The sequence below is a fragment of the Pelophylax lessonae genome, assembly GCF_965119305.1.
Source record: "Pelophylax lessonae genome assembly, chromosome: 5".
NCBI classification, from domain to species: domain Eukaryota; kingdom Metazoa; phylum Chordata; class Amphibia; order Anura; family Ranidae; genus Pelophylax; species Pelophylax lessonae.
In genome coordinates, this window is record NC_138772.1 from 398,625,766 (window position 1) to 398,640,704 (window position 14,939).

The 14,939-nt window shown below is 41.9% G+C and overlaps 1 protein-coding gene across 1 annotated transcript in view; it reads left to right on the forward strand.

The window, feature by feature from the left end:
- The window catches only part of GREB1L (GREB1 like retinoic acid receptor coactivator), a 117,209-nt gene that overhangs the window by 75,268 nt on the left and 27,002 nt on the right, over positions 1 to 14,939 (forward strand). The window contains exons 20-24 of the mRNA XM_082259555.1: positions 735 to 850; positions 3,884 to 4,128; positions 4,534 to 5,087; positions 12,946 to 13,048; positions 14,374 to 14,526. Of these exons, the coding sequence (XP_082115681.1) occupies positions 735 to 850; positions 3,884 to 4,128; positions 4,534 to 5,087; positions 12,946 to 13,048; positions 14,374 to 14,526 (1,171 nt within the window). The remainder of the gene's footprint in view (positions 1 to 734; positions 851 to 3,883; positions 4,129 to 4,533; positions 5,088 to 12,945; positions 13,049 to 14,373; positions 14,527 to 14,939) is intronic.

The window sequence follows — 14,939 nt, forward strand, 5'->3', positions numbered from 1 at the left end:
AAAAGGGAGAGAAACTTTAGATATTAGAGGAACTAAAGCCTGTGAAAAAAAAAATATATTTTTGGTTACCTATAAATTAAATGCATAATGTGCAAGTATGCAATGCATACTAGCACATTATGTGACACTTACCTGCAAATGAAGCCCGCATCGTCCCCACTGGAGGCTACATCCATCTTCGCGCCCATCTTCCTTCTGGGTCTGTGCTACTGCCCGGAGCCACATGACGTCATGGCACAGGGCTCTGAAGGAATGGCACTGGCGGCCATTCCTTCAGAGTGCATGTGCTGATGACCTCATTGGCTGCATGTAATGTAAATATCTCCTATACGGTGCAAGTTTAGGAGATATTTACAGTACCTATAGGTAAGCCTTGTACAAGGCTTACCTATAGGTACAAACACCACAGGGGGGTATACAACCTCTTTAATGCCTGAAACCTGTCCTTCTTTGATGACTTGTGATATATTTTATACAAGAGAATACAACTTGCACCAAAAAAAAAGAGAGCTTGGATTTGTTTAAATACTAGACTATATACATCGGTAGTCTAAAATTAATGTAAAAACTGACTATTTCTGCATATTTAACATTTAATACTCATAGAAAAGAAATCCATAACTTGTTTTGCTCTGAAATGCCTCCCATTGGATATATATTGACATTTTTGTCTTTGCTGCAGTTTAAATAAAAAAAAATATTTCCTTGTGGTTTTTTTTTTTTTTTTTTTGAAGATATGGAGTGGATGTGAACAAGAAGACTGGGTTCCTAGAACATTCAAAGACCTTGAAGGCCTACCTTGTGTTGTGATTCTTACCGGCAAGGACCCCCTTGGAGAAACCTTTCCTAGGTGCTTTGGTTATTTAATTCTTCCTTACCGAATTCTAATTTTCCAAAAGCGATTTTCCAAGCTGTCATGCTCATTCTCTAGCTAACTTGTATGCAGACTAGAACGTTTGACTTAATTATGAATTCTGATTTGCATGCTATTTGCAGATCTCTGACTCAAAAATATCCAAGCCAGAAGTTCAGTGACTGCAGTCCCCATTTTTTTTTTTTTTTATGTAAAAGGTGTAAAAAATATTAAGGAACGAAGAAAGGAGGAAAAAAAAAAAAGTTTTAGTAGTTTATAAAATCAAAGTGAAAAAAAAAACAGCAGGAAAATATTAATTAAATGGAGGCGGAGAATAAGGAATTAAGGCTGATTAGAATAAATTAAGGGGTTAAACAGGAACATTTAATAAAAAAAACAAAATCTTATTTTTTTTACTTTACAGTTTGCTTTAAACTAACTTCACCTGCGGATCGAAGTTCATCCCTCTGATCTGTAGATGAATAAACCGAACAATACCAAAAGAAACAATGTTTCTTTTCATCCTTAGGTTTCAGCTGCTGAGCGATGTTGTTGATTAACATTGCCTGGCTGCTTTTTTTTTTTTTTTTTGATAGCTTCATTTGCCAGGACTTCGTTTACATGTCAGCTGTCAACAGGGGAACCCCCACTGACAGCTGAATGAGTCATCGGTTGTTCAGGAAGCGTCAACCCTGCTGCTTAACAACCGATCATTTCCGGCTTTCTTTTTTTTTTTTTGTCATGGTCACTGACCGCTGAAAGAAACGAACCTGAAAGTATTAGTTTCAGGTATCGGAGCGTTTGCATGAGTACCAATACTCCCGCCAGTGCTTAGTATTGGTACGGTATCCGTGAAACCCTAAACTTAATCTAAATGATTGTTACAGAATCCTTTTGTAATAAGGTATTTAAACAACCATACCTTTTTTTTCTAGTTCAATCTGCATCCAATTGTGATTTATTTTATGTGCCTGCTATGGACACAAGAAGCCCTATACTTAACTGGCACCCTAAATAATGTACTCTAATGGCCGAGTGCCCGCTGACATGCTAGATTTTAAGTTTACCTGACTCCAAACACTTTAAAATGACCATCCCGCTCGGCACTCAGGAAATAGATGTGGGAAAAAGTAAGGGCGTTTTTTTTTTTTTGATAAAATAGTTACATGCTATGTTTGTTTTTGTTTTTTGGGGGGGGGGGGGGGTTTCCACAAAAATTTTTGACTCAAAAGAAGTTTATTAAAAAGTACAAAATTCCAGATCGTACAGGCACCAATGAAAAACCGCATGACATTGTACAATACACAGGAATAAAATATCTAGTCAAACTACAAGTGCAGATTTTGTGCTTAAGCAGATAAGATGTTGCCAAATCAAAGGGTGAGAATAAGCCTCCTTTCGTTTAAGAACACAGGTTGATCATGGTAAGCTCTACAGTAGTCTGTGAGATACCAACTCAAACGGGGAAAAACCGGGGGTGTTCAGCCAAACAATCCTATACTCCTTTTTTTTTTTTTTTTTTTTTTAATTTATCGGGGCAGCCTCGATGTTGAAAAATGTAGGTGTTAATATCTCAAGGTTAGTCACATTATATGTAACCACTCCTCCATAGCCAGAGGATGTTCTGATTTCCATTGTTGATGAGTTTATGGGCTTGAAATAATGCTCTATAAATTGCCTTTCTGGTATGTGCCTATAGGACCTCGTCATTCAGTATACCTAATATACACTGTTTGGGATCTAGTTTATTATCATTATTAAATGCACCGTTAGGAGAGCTAGTGACTGTTGTCCAATATCTGTGCAGCTTGGAGCAACACCAGAGCATATGTAATAAGTGGCTGTGGTCCCTGTGGCATCTACTGCAGGTAGGGTCCTGAAGTAGACCCATGGTATAGAGTTTGGACAAGATGTAATATATTTGTTATAGTATATATATAATTGGGGAAGTCTCTGAGATGTGTTCAAGGAGTTCATCTGGACAGACTGCAATGCCTCCTCCCACTGGTCTGGTCCTAAAGCACCCATGTCACCATTCCAGTTTGCCAGGGCCCTACACGTGTAATCCTTTAAGTATGCGTTTAAAAGTAGAGTGTAGCATTGAGAGATAAAGCTCTTAGCTGTGGTGGTAAACTGCAATAAATTGAAAATAGGCATAGGAGAGAGATGGTAGGTGGTTAGGTTTAACCATGTACTGCAATTGAGCTACTAGGTAATATAGGGAAGCGTTTGGAAGAGCTACGCCTTCCCCATCCTTTGGAAGTTACAGATGTTCCGACTTAATCCTGGGAGGGTTATCTTGCCACAAGAGGGATCAAAATATAGTGTTATTTACATGAGATCTCTTTAGTGGAATCACCACCAGTTTATTGTTCAAAAGGAAGAGTAGTTGAAGCAAAGTTCACAAGTCTTTAAGCTTTTGTTTAATTGTTCTATATACAATCTTTGTTTTACAGATAAACATTAAATGCATTACAGAGGGCTCTCCGAGCATTATGGATTTGCTAGAGACAGCAGAACAGATCAGTTTGCTTTGCAGCTCCCATTTATCTGCTGGAAACCTCCCATGTCTGATGAGGGACAAGTCACTGCTTTCATAGGTTAGGCTGGCCATACATTATACAATTTTCTTGTACGTTTTCCTTTAGATCTACCAAAACATATAATATGAGGTCAGACCTAAATACTTTAAAATTGTATGCAATCCGGCAGGCCCTTGCACTACATAGTTGAAGGTAAATCTAAAAAATTGAATAAGAAAATTGTAAAATGTATGGTCAGTTTTATTGAGTTCCCTAAACAAGGGACTTCACACAGTGAAAAATAATAATGCTATTAAGGTTAAAGGGACATTAAAGCTCCACCTGCTAGCTGGATAGAAGATGGTTTAATATTTACCTGACTACAAATGATTTAAAATGCTTTGGCTTTTATTTAATTTTAGTCCTGAGCTTAAAAGAAAATGTGTAGAGAGCCTCTATGCATTTTCTCTAAACACCGTGTTCATAAGAAACCTCTTCTGTGTTCTAGATCCTTGAAATACTGTGACCTCCGACTGATCGACTCAAGTTTCCTAACACGGACAGCATTAGAGCAAGAAATAGGCCTGGCTTGCGGTTATGTATCAAGGGATGTCGTTCGAGAACCAATGACTGCATTGGACCTCAGTGACAAGGAAGTCGACAAGGCTAACAGCATTGCAAATGACTCTGATGATCTGTTTATTGACATCGACAGACCACACAGTAATGGCAGTGCAGTCACTGGGACGTCAGGTTAGTACATTTTTGTTTGAAGGATAGATATGCTTGCGACTGTGCTGAAGTTATAGACTTTGCTTTTTTTTCTTTTTAATTTTCCAATGATTTGTCTTTCTTTATCAATGTATGAGAATAATTTCAGTAAGTCTACCCCCCCCCCCCCCAATTAATTTTTCAATCAATGATCCCCTCTCCTTTTACCTTTTTTGATAATTATTTAATCATTTTATAATCATTTTATTTGTACAACACTAAATGCATGATAAACTTTTTTAAAGAGGTATGAAATGAAGAAGAACAATACTAAAATGACAACAGAAATAAAGCACTGTGATAGCTGAAAACCCTCTGAAAAGCTATTAAAGCGGATTTTGTAATATAAAGGGTTATAATCCCATTTAATGTTTTCTTTTGGCACAGGTTCCATAGCAGAAAATGGGGTCAGTTCATCAAGCACAGCTGAAGAAACACAGAGACCTCCATTAAACTCTGACTTCCCAAATGTAGCAAACAGCTCTCTGGATGAAGTCACTTACCCCAATTCTACAGCCAGTGAAATCAAAAATGAATGCGACTCTCTTGGCGCACAAATGGCCAGCAGCACAACTTCAAAATTCTCCACCTCTTCAGCACACACTATTCAATGGACTCACCAATCAGGAAGAAAGAGCAGGACGTTGGGTTTAACAATGCCGCGCATCGTGGTTCTCTCACGTGCTTCTTACAATCTCCTGGCTTCTCATAAAAGTGGACAGACACTCTCTACCGTTTCACTCTTACCCCATGCTGATGTGAGCTGGTTGAGATCTCTCAGGCCTTTAATATCCAAAGACTTGAGCAGTGATGAGCAATCACTTTACTATCGGCAATGGACCACGGCCAGGCAGCACCATGCGGACTATGTAAACCCCAGTGAGCATTTGGGTACAAGGACTGTTCATCCACGCCGTCTTCTTCTGACTGGACCATCGCAGGTCATTAATCTTCTGATTCTTTGGTCCAATCCTCCTTTTCCTCCTTCTTCTTCTTCTTCTAACTTTTTTTTGTTAATCCTTGATAGAGGAAATAACACCTACACCTTAAGGGTGAATAAGCAGGAACAAGTTTCCCTCAGGATAATGTGTATAAGAGTTGTGAACTTTTGTGTAGAGTGAATGATTTGTTTATGGTATATTCTATGATCAGACAATAGTAGAACCAATGGGGCAGAGAAGCAGTTTGGCTTTAGAAATTATAATGATTTTAGTGATGCATGTTTAACCACTTCACTTCTGGAAGATGCACCCCCTTCCTGACTAGGCCATTTTTTTTCGATACGGCACTGCGTTATTTTACCTGACAATTGCGCGGTCTTGCGACGCTGTACCCACATGAAACATATGTTCTTTTTTCCCTACAAATAGTGCTTTCTTTTGGTGATAAGTAAACATGTAAAAAAAAAAAAAAATCACATTTCTTCATCAGTTTAGGCCCATATGTGTTCTGTTACATACTTTTGGTTAAAAAAAAAAAATCCCAGTTAGCGTATATTGATTGGTTTGCACAAAAGTTATAGCATCTACAAACTATGGGATATATTTATGAAATTTTTATTTATTTTTTACTAGTAATATTGGCTATCAGTGACTTATAGCGGGACTGCGATATTGCAGAAAACAAAATGGACACCAACTGACCCTTTTGACACTTTTTGGGAACCAGTGACAATATAGTGATCAGTGCTAAAAAATATGCACGGTCGCTGTACTAATGACACTGGCTGGGAAGGGGTTAACATCAGGGGTGATTAAGGGGTTAACTGTCTGCCTAGCTGGTGTTTTACTGTAGTGTGGGAGGTGCTTTAAATCGAGGAAGGCATAGATTTGTATGCTTGCTTTGCAGGAACACAGGATCCATGCTTTCCTCACTGACAGAACATTGATCTGCCTTGTTTACATAGGCAGATCTGCCTGTGTACCAAACAATCATTGGGTGTCGGCGGACATCGGTTCCATGGGTCCTGCTGTGTAGAATCACAGTCAGAACGAGCCGCCAGTGGCACGCACTCGCGTCCGATACCTGGAAGTATATATGCGTGATCCTGCACTGCGTGGCCACCCTGCTATATATATATATATATATATATATATATATATAATGTAAAACTGCTATAGGGCTGTTGGCAAGTGGTTAATGATTGTCAGAATCCATAAATGCATAAAAAAATCAGCTTACAGTGATTGGAATTTGTAGGCTGATTTACTACCAAAATAAAGTTTATTTAAATACAACATGTAATCCCTATGTACACTAAAATATACCGTATTTGGTATCTTTTTCATAGCTTATAACCATGGCCGGATTTACTCTATAGGATAATTGTGAATCCATGCTATTCTTATTAGAGATACTGCTGGCTGTGTGCATTCATGCTAGTTTTCTAATTTCTGCAACGTGTTTCTTGTCCTTCAAACACACCAATGAAAAGGCTTACAAGATGGCTTTGGTAACTTGTGCACAAGCATGCTGGCTCATTGCTGAGAAATGAATGTAATACACTGCTTGCAGTTTGTATTCCCAATGGTAATCGCTTTCTGGATCAGTTGAGAAAGCTCGTAAACTGCACTGTGAGTATAGGAAAGAGCAGCTATGCTCTGCTTTGAGACTATCACACACCAGGGCCATCATAACTAGTGATTGGACCCTGGGCAAACATTTTCTTGGGCCCTCTTGAATCCACTTATCAACTATTTGTGGGCAGTGAGGGCTCAAGAGGCAGCTGCTTTGGGCCCCACAACAATGACTGGACCCGGGGAAGCTGCCCCTTTTGCACTTTGTTAAAGACAGCCCTGTCACACACCCCCCTGTAGTATTCTAATGCCCAACTTCCAACACATGCTTAATACCTAAAATAATCTTTCTCTAGCGCTCATTGACAGACGTAGTCCTCGGTGATACACCACCTTCGGGTTATGTTGCCTCCACAGGAGCAGGACTAGACAGGAAATTAAAAAGCTCTGGCCACACCCTAGGGGCAGTCCCAGAGGGTATATCCTCTCTCTCTCTGCCTCAGCAAATCAGTTATTTTCTGTCTAGTTAGGAGTAAGGACCTAGATACCTTGCTGGGATCTTAGGTCCTGGCAAGATTTTTTTCTTAAAGGATTTTTTAGACAGCTTTTTTTCTCCAGTGTTCCTGTGAGATCTTCAAGCAAGAAAGCTGAACTGGGCGACGGGCTGGATGTTGAGATCCGGTGGTCACCCCAGTTCAGCCTACGAGCGCGTGCAGGCCATAGCTCCGCGCTGGGTCGGCCGCGACAAAGTCCCATTAAAGGACTGACCCTGCGAGTTAAACGTCTCGCTGAAACGCCAAAGACCATGAGTCACGGCGTCCATATCGGTCGACAGCCCTCCCGCCCCGGTGGAGAGGGGTACTGTCAGGAGTTGGTGCCCGCCTGGTTCCGGTATGGTGAGTAGTATGTTCCCCCTTTTCCCCTGACGGGTCTTGTGGTGAACGCGGGCCCCTCTCTGTATGGTAAGATAGAGTCCCTCTCTATCCTATAAATGACACAGATCCTCCTACTTTGAGTGTGATTTTATGTGCAAAAAGCCAGGAGGCTTGGTTTGGGAGCTAACAATCTAATTGTATACATGTTAAAAAGATTATAATCTGTGGCATTCTGGGAATCTTACGGTGATAAGAATAAGCTACCTACCAGTCAGAAGCCACGGACATGTAGACTGCCTTCCTAATCAGATCTCCAGCTATTAGCAGGCCTCCCGAATGGCCATGCGGTCCGCCAGGGCCGGTACCGCCAACCACGCCAAATCCCCATGCAGAGAGAGTGTTGTGTGCCCTGCAGCACACCGCTATTCAGTACAGGCCGCCGCCATTTTTTTTGCTGGATCGCACGAGCCGCCATTTTGGCGTAGCCTCGTGTCTCCAGCATGGGGGCGGCCATGTTTGAGGTGATCCAAACACCTCGTGGAGCTAGGTGAGGCGCCGGAAGGCGTGCAGAGGGGCGGAGCCGCCTCCTTTCTTCCTGGGCAGCCAGCCAAAAGACTTCCTGTTTGTCAAGACAGCGCTGTAACCTGTTGCAGTTAAACTCTGAGCATCAAGTGGTGAGCCTGGGGGTCTATCTCTCTCTCTCGATCGATAGGGATCCCTAGCAGGTAACACTAAGGGGCTTTTTGTGGCGCTGGGGGTCTGAAAAAGAAAAAAAAAAAAAAAAGTTTTTTATTTTTGAATTATATTATCCAGGAAGTGACTGGAATTATCATGGACCCTGCCACACTTATTCCCCCACCTGTTTCCCTCGAGGGGGCCACGGGACCCGCCGGTGCACAGAGTGTAGAGTCATTTACAGCAATTTTGGAGTCTATGGTGGCTCGGGTGGAGGCGGCCTGTCAGGGACGGGGGTCAAGGAAGCGACCCCCGCCTACCCCTATACTATCTGACACCTCTGACTCTGATTCAGAGATGGTCACTGCAGTTGCAGGTCCCTCTGCAAAGGCTGTTATCCCAGGTAAAGCCCCCTCAGACAGTGAGGAGGACGCTTCTTCTCCTGCTATAATTCAGGAAGAAGCATTGGTGGACGCACTAGTTGTGGCAGTGCAGGAAACCTTAAAACTTGAGGCTTTACCGGCAGAGGCAACTGAAACAGAGATTCCTTTTGGTACTAATAAGCCCATCAAAACGGTGAAGGTTTTTCCTGTACCCAAATGTTTCGGTAATCAGATTAAAGGAGAATGGGAGCATTCTAGACGTACCTTTACTATTTCCAAGCGTATTGCTAGACGCTATCCGTTTGAGGAATCCATCATTAAGAAATGGACGGTACCACCAGTGGTGGATCCACCTATTTCCAGGCTGAATAAAGCCACGGTTATCCCAGTGGAGGACACTTCGTCCTTTAAGGATCCGGTGGATCGAAAGATGGAAGCAGAGTCCCGCACCATCTTCTCTCTGATAGGGTCAGCATTTAGACCAGTAATTGTTATTGGTCTAGTTTCCCAGACACTTACGGAATGGGCGAAAATGGTACGCCAAGACCTTAGGGGAAAAGATATTCCCCAGGAGACATCTGATTTGATGGAACAGATTATACAAGGGCTACAGTTTATCTGTGACGCAGCCTTGGACACTACTCCCTTATTAGGGCATGCATCTATGTCAGCGGTGATCCTCAGACGTGTGCTGTGGTTAAAATGCTGGTCAGCTGACCTAGGTTCCAAAAAGACCTTGACAAATCTCCCTTTTCAGGGGAATCGTCTATTTGGGGCCAACCTAGATGAAATCATCAAGGATGCCACTGGGGGCAAGAGCACTTTTTTGCCACAGGCTGCTAAAGCTAAGGGACCTCGCAACAAGCGAGGACCTTTCTTTACCGCCCATAAAGGGCGCCCGGCTGGTACTAGCGGGAAAGGCAAGACTCCTCCAGGAGGGTTCAAGAAGGGCTGGTCGGACAAGCAGAGGACCAACCCAGCCAAACCCGAAGCAAAGGAGTACACAGCCTGAAGGTGCGCCCCCACCCGGTTTTAGGGTGGGGGGACGTTTTCACCGGTATTCAGGACATTAGATCGAGCTTCAACCACTACTACCGGTGCGATTCTTCCCTTCCAACATTTAAGTACTACAGGAAGCGGTAGTTACCGTTCCCTGAATAGATCTTTTCCTTTACCTTTTCCTAAGATTAGTCCCTATACCTCACAGGAATCGGATCTGGTTGACCAGATAGGCCAAGTAGCCTCTAGTCGGGTGACTTCGGTCCCTGAGGTTCAACCAGAAAAGATCACCCTTCCTGAAAACAATCAGGTATCTGATAAATGTGTGGGAACAGAAAACGACCAGACTTTCTCGGATGGTCGGGGCCAGATACCTCTAGGGACGCCTGGTTCAGATTCTATCAGCGCCAGTGGTCCTAGAAATTCTAGGCTGGCCTCCTCAAGCCGGCCTGGCCGACTTGGACATGCTAGTCGCAGACGTTCCGTGGGAACTTCGTCTCAGGGAGTGTCTGTGGTCTCAAGGACCAATTTACCATCATGCTTTACAGTCGCTGGGTTTAATGGCCTGGCCATTGAGACCCAAGTACTGAAGGACAGAGGTTTGTCTACTTCAGTCATTCCTACCCTTATTAAAGCAAGGAAAGCGACTTCCAGCAAGGTCTATTATCACACATGGAAGACTTATATTGCGTGGTGCGAATCTTTAGGATTTCCTCCACGTACCTATTCGGTGACTCGAATATTGGCCTTTTTGCAACAAGGGGTTGAGCAGAAGCTAGCCTTGAGCACCATCAAGGGTCAAGTTTCAGCATTAGCAATCTTCTTTCAGAAACCTTTAGCTACCAAGTCCTTGGTGCGGAATTTCATCCAGGGGGTGCGGCACCTGGCTCCTCCAGTCCGCGCGCCCTTACCGCCCTGGGATATTAATTTGGTTTTGTCGGTTCTACAGAAACCTCCCTTTGAAAACATCAGGGAGATTCCCTTGCTTACTTTATCCCAGAAGGTGGCCTTCTTGGTGGCTATTACTTCTGCTCGCAGGGTGTCAGAACTGGCTGCATTATCATGCCAGTCCCCATACCTAGTGATTCATAGGGATAAGGTAGTACTTCATCCTAAGCCATCCTTTCTTCCTAAGGTGGTTTCAGATTTTCATCTGAATGAAGATATTGTACTACCTTCCTTGTGTCCTCAGCCCAAGCATCATCGGGAACATGCGTTGCATTCCTTAGATGTGGTTCGGGCAATCAGGGTATACCTGAAAGCTACGGAATCATTCCGTAAGACGGATTCACTTTTTGTGATCACGGATGGCCCCAGAAAGGGTTTGCCTGCATCTGCCGCGACCATTGCCAAATGGATTAGACAAATGGTGGTACAGGCTTATTCTATTAAGGGTCAGAGTCCTCCGTTCCCTGTTAGGGCGCACTCCACTCGAGCGCTCAGTACTTCCTGGGCCTTTCGCCATCAGGCGTCAGTGGTCCAGGTATGTAAGGCGGCCACCTGGTCGTCGGTACATACCTTTACAAAATTCTATAAAATTGATGTGACGGCATCGGCGGATGCCTCATTTGGCCGCAAGGTTTTGCAGGCCGCAATTTGAGGAGACCGGTGGTCTACCTCGAGGGTTTTTTTTCTGTTTGAAAAAAAAAAAAATTTTTTTTCTTTTTTGTTGAGTCTCATCATTAAGGATGAGCATTGTAAACTTCTAGTTGGCACCGGTTGGGCCTTCTAGATTGGGATTTGATTTCCATTTTCCCACCCCTCATTTGTGATACTGCTCTGGGACGTCCCGAAGGTGGTGTATCACCGAGGACTACGTCTGTCAATGAGCGCTAGAGAAAAATGGATTTTTGTAAAATCTTACCGTAAAATCCTTTTCTCTTAGCTCATTGACAGACGTAGTCCCCGCCCCTCTGTTTTTGAGTTGGGTTGGGTTAAAATCTCTAAAGACTGCTTTTTCACATAACTGATTTGCTGAGGCAGAGAGAGAGGATATACCCTCTGGGACTGCCCCTAGGGTGTGGCCAGAGCTTTTTAATTTCCTGTCTAGTCCTGCTCCTGTGGAGGCAACATAACCCGAAGGTGGTGTATCACCGAAGACTACGTCTGTCAATGAGCTAAGAGAAAAGGATTTTACGGTAAGATTTTACAAAAATCCATTTATATCCTCTTAAAGCTGAACTCTAGGCGCATGGTAAAACATAACACAATGCATTTGTGTATTCCTTTTAAAGCTTGTCTCCATTCAAGCCATTAAATACACCATTATAGTTATGGGAGCTGTTTTACCTGCCAATTGTTTTTTTTTTTAATTATTTGTTTCCTCACAATATAAAACTTTTAAAATATGGTTTCTCTGCATACAATCAACCTATTACTATGTCACGTATTACTGCAACAACATGTTACTAAATCAGAAATTGTGAACCAGTTTTGTGCAGAGGTAGAGTTAGGATAGAATCATTGCATTGTGCAAACAAGAGCCCATTGAGTTAAAAATAATGTAATGACTGCATTTCTCTGTGAACTCTCCCAAATGATTTTAATAATGTCCATCAAGATTTGTGACCAGGCTTGTTTCTGTTAGTCATACAGCTAGGTGGCCTCCCTTCTTTCAGCCTGTGACTGGACAGTGAAGAAGCAGCGGTAGACTGATGAGCTCATCCCTCTGCTCTCTCCTGTTGTGAGCATGATCTTATTAAGCCCATATACATACATCACACCAGATTGGCTCTTAATGCTGTCCCTCCCCATCCAGTCTATAGTGTACAGGGTGCTACAAGAGGCTGAAACCAAGCAAAATTTGAATACTTAGTCTAATTAGAATTACCATATTTATTTTAATGAGTACATAACAGCATTCATTAGTGTTCTTTTATGTGCTCAAACGTTTTAGCTTTAAAAATAAAGGTATTTATAGATACACACTTAAACTGGATCTGTCTTGATATCAGCCTCTGGAGATTCCCTAAATCGCAGCGGTCAGACTGAGAGGCGCAGAACAAGGTGCTAAGAAAGCTCTTGCTGTGCTGTCTGATAGGGGAGAATCGCCAAAGTGCTTGGACCTTTGGTAGATATGACCGTTGGCGTAAGCGTTTTTCAATTGTGCATTTAGCTGTTTACCTAGAATTTTGTTAATTTTACTTGTTGCAAATTTTTTGATTTTATTTTGTCTGGTATTTTAAGGAGATGTCATTTAATTTCTTTGAGATTCACTCAATTTGAATGCTTTCTTGCTATGAAAGGATAGTCTTGGGTTGTCTGTTTTCAACTGTCTTCTGACCAAGTTTCCATTTAAATCCTTTTTAGTAAATCTATGGTATTTATGCTAACATGTCCTTTATTTTAAAGGTAGGAAAGACTGGTGCTTACCTGCAGTTTCTTAGAATACTATATCGCATGCTGATTCGACTTTTAGAGGTAGATGTCTACGATGAGGAAGAGATCAACAAAGGTAAGCTTCTGTGTAATTAAAATAGGAACAAATAAAGAAGGCCATGGATTATGCAATTTTTTTGGTTGCACGAAAGAAAATCTCTAGTTTCCCCCACTAACACTGATTGTGTTGATGGAGGGAATCCCTCACGCAGAGCTATTGTGTTCTACTGGGAGGGAGCGAGGAGCCATCCCTTCTGGGAGAACACAGTATTTACTGCTAGCTGCTATAGCCTCTGGCAGTAATCGTATGCAAAAAATCCGACATGCTGGTTGCACCAAAGTCCATTAATTGATCCACATGGGTACAATCAGGCACCCTATAGATGGATTGAAACTCGGCCGGTACCTGCTGAACCGGCATATACAGATATAGCTTTAGTATCTGTATCTGTTGTATATGTTGGTGTATGTACATAATATTAGGTCATTATATGTACAGTGTAACTATCATACTGCAAAATATTACATTGATATTTCATGATTAAAACTGGCTTTTTTTGAATTGATAATTTAAAGGTCACAATAGAAAAGTTGAAAGGTCAGCATAGAAATATTGGGGCTGCTAATGTTGACCAGGAATGTGTTTATCAGATATCCAAACACTTTACTAGCTGCATGCTTGTTCTGGGCCAGTAAATTATTAGGAAAGGATTACGTTAGACCAGTGTTTCTCAACTCCGGTCCTCAGGCCACACTAACAGGCCAGATTTTAAGTATTATCTTGGGGAGATGCAGACTAGAATACTGCAATCACTGAGTAGCAAATGATATCACCTGTGATGTATTTCAGATATCTTGCAAACCTGGCCTGTTAGTGGGCCCTGAGGACAGGAGATGAGAAACACTGCGTTAGACTATCAGCCCCAGAGTTTGCACCTATAAACAAGTTCAAAAAGCAGCTCCCATATTTTTAGTTACCCTTTGAACATTTACATTTGATCAGGCCTTTAAAACACAAAAGTTGATTCCTAGGAACTGTTTTAAGGATCTGTTTGAAAAAGGAAAATGTGTGGACAAAAGTGTGTACCATCTGGGCAGACGAGCAAGTTTTGGTTCGCAATCCTGTTAGCTCAGTGTGATACAGTCCCTGGCAAAGAATAAAAGTGGCATCTATGCCATGATCCAATTTATGGTGAAAGGGGATTTTACTACACATATTGGTCTCACAGTGGGTTTACCCCTTTGACAGATATTATAACCGCCTTATAAATTGCTTTCAGTGTTCACTCACGAGTCACGACCCCTTATTGCATTGTTCTGCTTGAAATGAATAATGCCTAATTTAGTTACCCCCGTTGGCATCTATCATGTTGAAATATGTTGTACTTTTTTCTCTTGTAGTTGAAGAAGGACAGGAGGAGCTGACAACAGACTATGAGCTGTGGCCAGATATTGAAGCATTCAGCAAAATGCCTTTTGATGTCACAATACATGATCCAAAATATCGGAATGCCAGTCCCCTCTACACTGTACACATTTTACAAGCCAAACAAGGTATATTTCTATTACCGTTGCCATTTTGAAACAAAATCTGCGACTCTGCCTGGAATCATTTTCTCAATATGACCTGCTTCTATTTGAATAAAAGAGCCTATGTGCCAACCTAATATAATTACTGGTCCTAAAAAAATTAAATCTAAAAAATAGTTATTAAAGAACTAATTTCAAATGTGGAGCAAATAAAAAATAACATGTTTTATTGCTATGTTGATACAGTTCTGGAGCAGTCATTAGGGGAGCTGATGAACTGCTTATACTGCTAACAGCTCAAATGATATATCCATACAAGGACCGCAACATTCCATTCAACAATATTTTTTCAGCAATAGCTTTATAAATGCTTTCAACCAAGCCTTCAGGTTTTTGTCCAAGCTAAATAAGTAGCATGGGAACAAATTCTCACTATT